At 43.8% G+C, this 8,937-nt stretch overlaps 1 protein-coding gene across 1 annotated transcript; it reads left to right on the top strand.

Annotated features, from left to right (window-relative positions):
• Positions 1–4,898: 4,898 nt before the first annotated feature.
• Positions 4,899–8,079, top strand: LOC123452484. The gene is made up of 2 exons (XM_045129138.1): positions 4,899–5,283; positions 5,463–8,079. The coding sequence occupies exons 1-2, from the start codon at positions 5,139–5,141 to the stop codon at positions 7,514–7,516; spliced, it is 2,199 nt and encodes a 732-aa protein (XP_044985073.1). The 5' UTR covers positions 4,899–5,138; the 3' UTR covers positions 7,517–8,079.
• Positions 8,080–8,937: the final 858 nt, after the last annotated feature.

Raw genomic sequence — 8,937 nt, 5'->3', positions numbered from 1 at the left:
TATACGAAGTATACAGATTGCTACAGACTGGTGTGGTTTTAACAGATTTTGTTTTTTGTTGTGTTGATTGCTTATTTTGATGAAACTACGGATAATATCGGGGGTACTAGCCATGGAAAAGTGAGAATACAGTAATCTAACATCAATATAAATAGAAATCAAGTTTTCTACAGTACCTAAAGAGGTGGTAGTTTGTTTTCTTGTGTTAATGATATCACGAGTTTCTGTTTAAGTTTTGTGTTGTGAAGTTTTCAAGTTTTGGGTGATGTTCTCATGGACAAAGGATAAAGAGTGGAAAAAGCTCAAGCTTGGGGATGCCTAAGGCATCCCAAGCCAAATTCAAGGACACCAAAAAGCCTAAGCTTGGGGATGCCCCGGGAAGGCATCCCCTCTTTCGTCTTCAATCCATCGGTAACATTACTTGGAGCTATATTTTTATTCACCACATGATATATGTTTTGCTTGGAGTGTCGTGTATTATAGGAGTCTTTTATTTTTGTTGTGTCACAATCATCCTTGCTGCACACCTTTTGAGAGAGACATGCATTCATTGTGAATTTGCTAGAATACTCATTGAGCTTCGCTTATTTCTTTTGAGTTAGGCAATTTAGCTCACATGTGGTTCACTTGTATCTTTTGAGCTAGATAACTTTGCTCTCTGTGCTTCACTTAGATCTTTTAGAGCACGGCGGTGTCATATTTTGGAGAAATAAGAACTCTCGATCTTCACTTATATCTTTTTGAGAGTGCTCTCTCTGAGTAACTTGGTAGTTGGCTTGTGCTATGAAAGTAGTTCTAAAGATGATAGGTGTCCAAAGAGGATACAATAAAACTTCCATATTCTTGTGCATTGATTAGAAAGAGAAGTATGATTCCCCTCAATTAGTTTTGAGACATGGATTTGGTAATATTAAGAGGCATGTTAGTAGGGTGTTGTGAATCTAGAAATACTTGTGTTGAAGTTAGTGATTCCCGTAACATGCACGTATGGTGAACCGCTATGTTAGGAAGTCGGAGCATAATTGATTTATTGATTGTCATCCTTTGTGTTGCGATCGGGATCGCGCGATAGTTAACACCTAACAACCCTTCCCCTAGGAGTATGCGTTTAGCACTTTGTTTCGATTACTAATAAAAACTTTCGCAATAAGTATGTGAGTTCTTCATGACTAATGTGACTCCATGGTATAGATGCACTTTTACCTTCCACCATTTCTAGCTTCTCTAGTGCCGCGCAACTTTCGCCGGTATACAAAACCACCATAGACCTTCCTCAAAACAGCCACCATACCTACCTACTATGGCATTTTCATAGCCATTCCGAGATATATTGCCATGCAACTCCCACCGTTCCGTCTCATGACTTGTGCTGTCACTTACATATTGCCATTGCATGATCGTAAGATAGCTAGCGAGATGTTTCAACGTCATACGCCAAGCTAGATCATTGCACACCCCGGTACACTGCCGGAGGCATTTTCTATAAGAGTCATCATTGTTCTAAGCATTGAGCTGTGAGTAAATAAAAGTGTGATGATCATAATTATTAGAGCATTGTACCATGTGAGGAAATAAAAAAAGGAGGCCAAAGTTGCCCCGACAAAAAAAAATGGAAAGAGGCCAAAGAGCCTAAACAAAAAAAAAGAGAGAAAAAGAGAGAAGGGACACTGCTACTATCTTTTTCCACACTTGTGCTTCATAATAGCACCATGTTCTTCATGATTGAGAGTCTCTTGTTTTGTCACCACCATATACTAGTGGGAATCTTCACTATGTAACTTGGCTTGTATATTCCAATGACGGGCTTCCTCAAAATTGCCCTAGGTTTTCGTGAGCAAGCAAGTTGGATGCACACCCACTAGTTCTCCTTTTGAGCTTTAACACACTTATAGCTCTAAGTGTATCCATTGCATGGTAATCCCTACTCTTTCACATTGATATTTATTAATGGGCATCGCCATAGCCTTTTGATACGCCGAGTCAATGTGACCATATCCTCCTTTTTGCCTCACAACCTCCACCACACTCTATTTCACCTATAGTGCTATATCCATGGCTCACACTCATGTATTGTGTGAGAGTTGAAAAAGGTTTGAGAAAGTAAGAGTGCGAAAACAATTACTTGGCCAATACTGGGGTTGTGCATGATTTAAATTTGTTGTGTGGGGATGATGGAGCATAACCGGACTATATGATTTTGTAGGGATAACTTTCTTTGGCCTTGTTATTTCGAAGGTTCATGATTACCTTGCTAGTTTGCTTGAAGTATTATTGTTTTCATGTCAATAGAAAACTATTGTTTTGAATCTTACGGATCTGAACATTCATGTCACATGAAAGAAGTTACAAAGGACAAATATGCTAGGTAGTATTCCACATCAAAAATTCATTCTTTATCACTTCCCTACTCGAGGAGGAGCAAGAGTTAAGCTTGGGGATGCTTGATACGTCTCCAGCGTATTTATAATTTTTGATGGTTCCATGCTATTATCTTGTCAAACTTTGGATGTTTTGTATGCCTTTTATATCTTTTTGGGACTAACTTATTAACTCAGTACCAAGTGCCAATTCCTGATTTTTTCGTGTTTTTGACCCTTTTCAGAGGAGAATATTAAACGGAGTCCAAACGGAATAAAACCTCTGAAAAGATGTTTTCCGGAACAGAAGATACGCAGGGAGCTTGAGAACCAAGGCAGAGGGTACCAGGGGAGGCCACAAGCCCCCTAGCCGCGGCCTGGGGGGGCCGCGCCTAGCAAGCTTGTGGCCCCCCTATGGCTCCTCTGCCCTACTTCTTCCGCCTATAAATCCCCGAAAAATCGAAAACCATGGGAGAGAGCCACGAAAATACTTTTCCACCGCCGCAAGCTTCTGTCTCCGCAAGATCCCATTTGGGGCATGTTCTGGTGCCCTGCCGGAGGGGGGATTCGGACACGGAGGGCTTCTTCATCAACATCATTGCCTCTCCGATGATGCGTAAGTAGTTCACCATAGACCTTCGGGTCCATAGCTAGTAGCTAGATGGCTTCTTCTCTCTCTTGGATCTTCAATACAAAGTTCTCCATGACCTTCATGGAGATCTATCTGATGTAATCTTCTTTTGCGGTGTGTTTGTCGAGATCCGATGAATTGTGGATTTATGATCAGATTATCTATGAATCTTATTTGAGTTTCTTCTGATCTCTTATATGCATGATTTCATATCCTTGTAATTCTCTTCGAGCTGTGGGTTTTGTTTGGCCAACTTGATCTATGATTCTTGCAATGGGAGAAGTGCTTGGTTTTGAGTTCATACCGTGCGGTGACCTCACCCAGTGACAGAAGGGGTAGCGAGGCACGCATCGTGTTGTTGCCATTAAGGGTAAAAAGATGGGGTTTATATCTATTGTATGAATTTATCCCTCTACATCATGTCATCTTGCTTAAGGCGTTACTCTGTTTATCATGAACTCAATACACTAGATGCATGCTAGATAGCGGTCGATGTGTGGAGTAATAGTAGTAGATGCAGAAAGTATCGGTCTACTTGTCTCGGACGTGATGCCTATATGTATGGTCATTGCCTTAGATATCGTCATGACTTTGCGCGGTTCTATCAATTGCTCGACAGTAATTCGTTCACCCACCGCAATATTTGCTATCATGAGAAAAGCCTCTAGTGAACACTATGGCCCCCGGGTCTACTTCACATCATATTTTCAGCCCTACACTTTTACTTTGTTGTACTTTCCGTCTTTAGATCTCACCTTGCAATCAATCGTGAAGGGATTGACAACCCCTTTGTAGCGTTGGGTGCAAGTTTGCTGTTTTTGCCCAGGTACGGTGGAGACTTGGCTTGATACTCCTACTGGATTGATACATTGGTTCTCAAATTGAGGGAAATACTTACTGTTACTGTGCTGCATCACCCTTTCCTCTTCAAGGGAAAAACCAAGGCAAGTTCAAGAGGTAGCACATACCATTGTTTGGTTAGACTCCGAGGAGCATTGTAAGATATGCGAAAAAGATAGTTATCCTATTCCTTATTTGTTTGTTTTGCATAAAATACTGTCAGTCTATTCATAAATTACCATGACATTGTAAAGAACATTAGAAGTAACAAAAATTACGCTCAAATCTATAGACTATCCAATGATGACTACAATCACTAGAGCGAGCTAAAAGCACGTTGTCGCATCTCTCCTTCACTGGAGTCAGCCAAATCTTGTTGTAGTAAGCATTTGGGATGTTGTCATGCTAAGATCCCACATGACATGCGCATTAGAACAACAACAATCGTCGATGAAGGGTGGGTACAAATTTGAAGAAATCCAACACATGGACACACAAAAATGAAACTAACGAACACAAAATCCCAACATATTCTCCAAAAGACAGACCCTGAACGAATCCCGCGAGATGTGTGAGAAACACACCTCAACACACCCTCCGCGAGACCATGCCCCTAGATACAACACGAGGGCAGGGGTAGGCGGAGATAAATGTATTTTATCTTCAGGACACCGCCACCATCTCGCTTTGAGCAGAACACATACCCTAACCAAACCATAAAATAAAATCAGAAGCCCTCCCACCGGCAACAACCGAAATACCGGCTCGTTTCATCCTAAAAATAATAATCAAGCGGGATAAAAATTAATTTATCGGTGCTGAATTTCGGCACATATTTCAGTCTTATTTTGGAACTTTCAGCCTTTGCAGCGTTTTAATTTTTAAAACCCGTTTTTGTAGGGATTTAGGAACTCATGTTGGCAGGGTTTTGTAATTTGGCCGCGCGAACGAAAAGGTGAACAGTAATAATCGCTCACTGCTGCTACATGGGCATGGGAGTGTTTGCACAGCTGTACCTCACTTACCATGTGGCCCAGGTGTTTCGCCCCAGCCGCAGCCGCAGCCGCAGCACACAACGCACTCATCAACCAGAGCAGCCACTCGACCCGATCCCCAATCCCCTCTCCTCTTTTCTCTCCTCTACTCCACGCCGCCTCTCCCCCTCCGCACCCGGCGCGGCGACCGGCAGAGGAGCCGGAGGAGGCGGCGGTTGCTCGGCCCCCGGTCCGCGGAGACGACGACGACGACGACGCCGCCGACGAGGACGACGGTGACAGCAACAAGGCGGTGAGGTGTGGTGCGGGCCGACGATGGCATCGACCCCGCCGCCGCGAGATCTCGCGCGCCTCGACCCCGCCGCGCCGCCCACGCGAGATCTCGCCGGCCTCGCCCTCGCCGCCGAAAGATCTCGCCGGCCCCGGCCTCGCCACGGCTCTCACGCGGCGACGCCGTCAGGTTAGCACCCGTGATCCACTCCCTTTATGTGCTCGTATTTGCTTCGTCCTGCTATTTCCTACCTAATACCAGTAACTTGAATCATGTACTTTCCTCGAGCCCTTCCAATTCGATCACTTGGCATATTTGCCGTGCAAACTTTACACACTGTAATTGGAGAATTTTGTGGTGTCTGGCAGGCCAATCGCCTGACCGGCGCAGTTCATCATCATCCGCCTGTAAAGATTTCCTCCGCAAGTTTGTGGACAACGAGCTTCTCACTGCAAGCCTAGAGGACTGGTTCTCCGGGAACAGCGAAGACTGCGGTTTCAAGAAGCCGGCTTTCGATGTTCCTTTTGACCTTGCCGAGCTGCAGAATTTTGACTATGCTCTGGAAGGTGTTACTTTTCAGCAGCTAGTGCGGATGCCGAACGCTCTTCATGCGTCGACATCAGACGTTTTTGAAGCTACCGCGCACCTTGCCCTGGAGGATTTTCTGCATGCTGGCATCAAGGGACTGTGGGAAGCTTTCTGGGGTCCTGAGGAAGCTATGCCTTTCTCTGTTGCCTGTATACACAGCACGAGCTCCCGATTTTACCCTGCCGAGAAGGCTATTGGCAGTGGAAAACTCGATGGTGTTTGTGCGACAGCTGTGCTGCTCAAGAATTCAAAGCATTCACAAGGGAGGTGGGATCATATTGTTGTGTTGGCTTTGCTGAGACCTGATATTGGAATGGTTTCTGCGCAGAGTGACCAGCATCTGTCTCCTGCTGTCCTGGGGGAGGCGCTATTCTTTGCACTTCGTGTATTACTTTCTCGGAGCCTCAGCAGGTCCTCCACTGTCCTTCGAAATTCAGATTCTGTTTATGTCCTCCTTGTAGATTCACAGTTTGGAGGGGTGGTAAATGTCCAAGGCGATCTGAACAAGCTAAATTTTGATTTGAACAATGTTTATGAGTGTGCTGCTGAATGGATAAAAAAGGATGCCGAAATCACAGTTTCTTCCGTTGACCGAGTATGGAATAAACTTGGGAATGCTAACTGGGGAGACATTGGGACCCTTCAAGTTCTCCTTGCAGTTTTCCACTCGATGATCCAATTCTGTGGAGCACCAAAGTATTCTCTTGATGAACTGGCCACAGAGCATAGTTCCCGGCTACAGAGTCGAAGATCGGAGAGACACTTGGTCGACAGACAATCCAATGGAAACGGTCTGTTTCGGTTCCAGCAGCGAAGTCATTCTCCTGAGATTGTTGAAGTACAGGAGGAAGGCACTGTCGATGTAAAACCAGATGAAATTTTGAAGCTTGAGATCGGGTCAATTGTCTTGATGGAAGATTCTAACTGCCAGAAGGGTTTTCAAATCAATGACATTCGAACAGAAAGTGAGCCTCCTATTTATGGTGCTGTTCCTGTGGAAGAGCCTACCAAATCCTATTTGCTGTATGTAGGTTCCAGTCCTTCTCATCTGGAGCCAGCATGGGAGGATATGAATTCCTGGTACCAAGTTCAAAGACAGACGAAAGTACTGACCTTGATGAAGCAAAGGGACATCTCTAGCAGATACATACCACAGATGGTAGCTTCTGGACGTGTAGTCCATCCAGGCCCATGCAACAAGCCGAACTCCAGCGGGAGTTGTGGTCATCCACTGTGCAGCACTCCAATCCTTGTCACCTCACCAGTTGGGGAGACCATTTCAAATCTGATACGGAACGGATTGTTTGGTGTTGATGAGGCTCTGAGATGTTGCCATGACTGTTTATCCGCTCTTGCTGCTGCATCATCTGCGGGAATTCGTCATGGTGATATCCGGCCAGAGAATGTGATCCGTGTCAGCAATGGTTCAAGGCAACCGCATTTTGTACTTATTGGATGGGGTCATGCTATCCTAGAAGATAGGGATCGACCTTTGATGAATCTATTCTTCTCATCAACTTTTGCTCTTCAGGAAGGGAAGCTATGTGCAGCATCTGATGCAGAAAGTTTAATATACCTTTTATATTTCTCATGTGGCGGAGTCTGCCCAGAGCTTGACTCGGTTGAAGGTGCACTTCAATGGAGAGAGACATCATGGTCAAGGAGAGTTATACAACAGAAGTTGGGTGATGTTGCAGCAGTTTTGAAAGCATTTGCAGATTATGTTGACAGCCTATGCGGGACCCCCTACCCTATGGACTATGAAATATGGTTGCGAAGGTTCCGAAGAACAATAAATGAAGATCATGGGAAGGAGGTTGATACATCAAGTTAGTACTGCAGCACATGTTCTTACAAAATTGCAACATGGAAGATGAAGAACAGTGTTTCATACCTTGTATTGTTGTTGTAGATAATTTATCTGTAGAGTTGTAGGTCTTGTGAAAGGTCCATATAGCTCATAGTACCCTTCTCGGTCTTGATCCATTTCACCCGACGGGTACTTGAAAACGTCCAATCTGGTGACCTGCTGCTGATCTCAACTTGGATTTCTGACTGTATTACCCTCCCAAGAATGCAGTGGAGATCCTTGAGGATATCTGCAACAGGATGTGCTCTGGAAATTCTCTCCTCCAAGTTGGTGAGCTGCGCTTTGGCTGATGTCATCTTGATTAGTACCTTGAATGTTGAAACTTATAAGTGGTAGGCAAATGTGGATCTCAAAGTGTGTGGTATAGTCGGCAAATTTTTGCTCACTTTTCTTTTTGAAATTGCACCAGAATGGATTTGTGAATTGTGATTAGAGGTGGTGAGGCATAGTTAGCAGCATTTTGTTCTGACTAAATTATTCTTTTGGTGAGGGGGTGCAGTGGTCAGGTGCACCTAAGTTCTTGTAAATGCTGTTCAATTTCCTGTCCTGCAATTGCTGGGTGTTGATTTGTGCGTTAACCCTTACTTGGAACCGTGTGTGGAGAAACATTCTTGTGATGTTTTGGTTTGAATTGTCTATTTGCACTATGAAGATGCTTCTGTTTTGGTGTTTGTTTTCTTTTGCTGCTATAATAGCCTCTTTCACCATAGGCTGAGGCGTGAATGCCGTATTTTCTCTCTTGAAGACATCGTTGTTGTGCTAAAATCTTGATGAAAATAAGGCTGTTCCTGGTTTTATCATCACAATTTGCCTGGTTGTAACGCTGATTTGATCATGTTCTCCAGTCCAAGTTTATATTAGTAGCTGTACAAACTGATGTAGGAGTAACTAGTTTATTCTCCCCGGAAACACATGTTTTTTTAAGCACCAGTGATCTTAGAGACGTTTGCCTGGGGTGGTATGAGCATCTTCAGCGGGAAAACGCTATTCGCCGAGCGTTGCTGCAAGTTGCCGTGGTTTCGCACAGAGAAACTCGAGCTAGGGATGATGATCTGGGCCGGCCCATTACCAGTTGCGGGGATGCCGATTTTGAGAACCTTCTAGACTTTTCAGCCTGTTTTTTTGGTTTTAGGAACTTTCTAGAAGATTCCCTGAACCGTTTTTTCTTTTCCTTTTCGTTTTCTTTTTTCATTATTCTTTTCTGTTTCTGTTTCAAAAATGTTCTGAATTTTCAAAAAATATTTTAGAATTTGAAAAAAATGTTCCGGAATTTTTATAATTTTTTTTCGAATTTTCAAAAAAAAAGTTTTGGAATTTGAAAAAATGTTTCGGAATTTTTGAAATTCCTGAACAAATTCGATTTTTTTAACTTGTGAACAATTTTT

Source organism: Hordeum vulgare, chromosome 5H (genome assembly GCF_904849725.1).
Source record: "Hordeum vulgare subsp. vulgare chromosome 5H, MorexV3_pseudomolecules_assembly, whole genome shotgun sequence".
Classification (NCBI taxonomy): domain Eukaryota; kingdom Viridiplantae; phylum Streptophyta; class Magnoliopsida; order Poales; family Poaceae; genus Hordeum; species Hordeum vulgare.
This window is presented reverse-complemented; position numbering and strand designations above follow the sequence as displayed.

Excerpts from the sequence above, each read along its gene's own strand:
- LOC123452484 (XM_045129138.1), top strand. The coding sequence starts at position 5,139 with ATGGCATCGACCCCGCCGCCGCGAGATCTCGCGCGCCTCGACCCCGCC. Across the intron at positions 5,284-5,462 it reads TCACGCGGCGACGCCGTCAG|GCCAATCGCCTGACCGGCGC; the intron begins GTTAGCACCCGT and ends GGTGTCTGGCAG.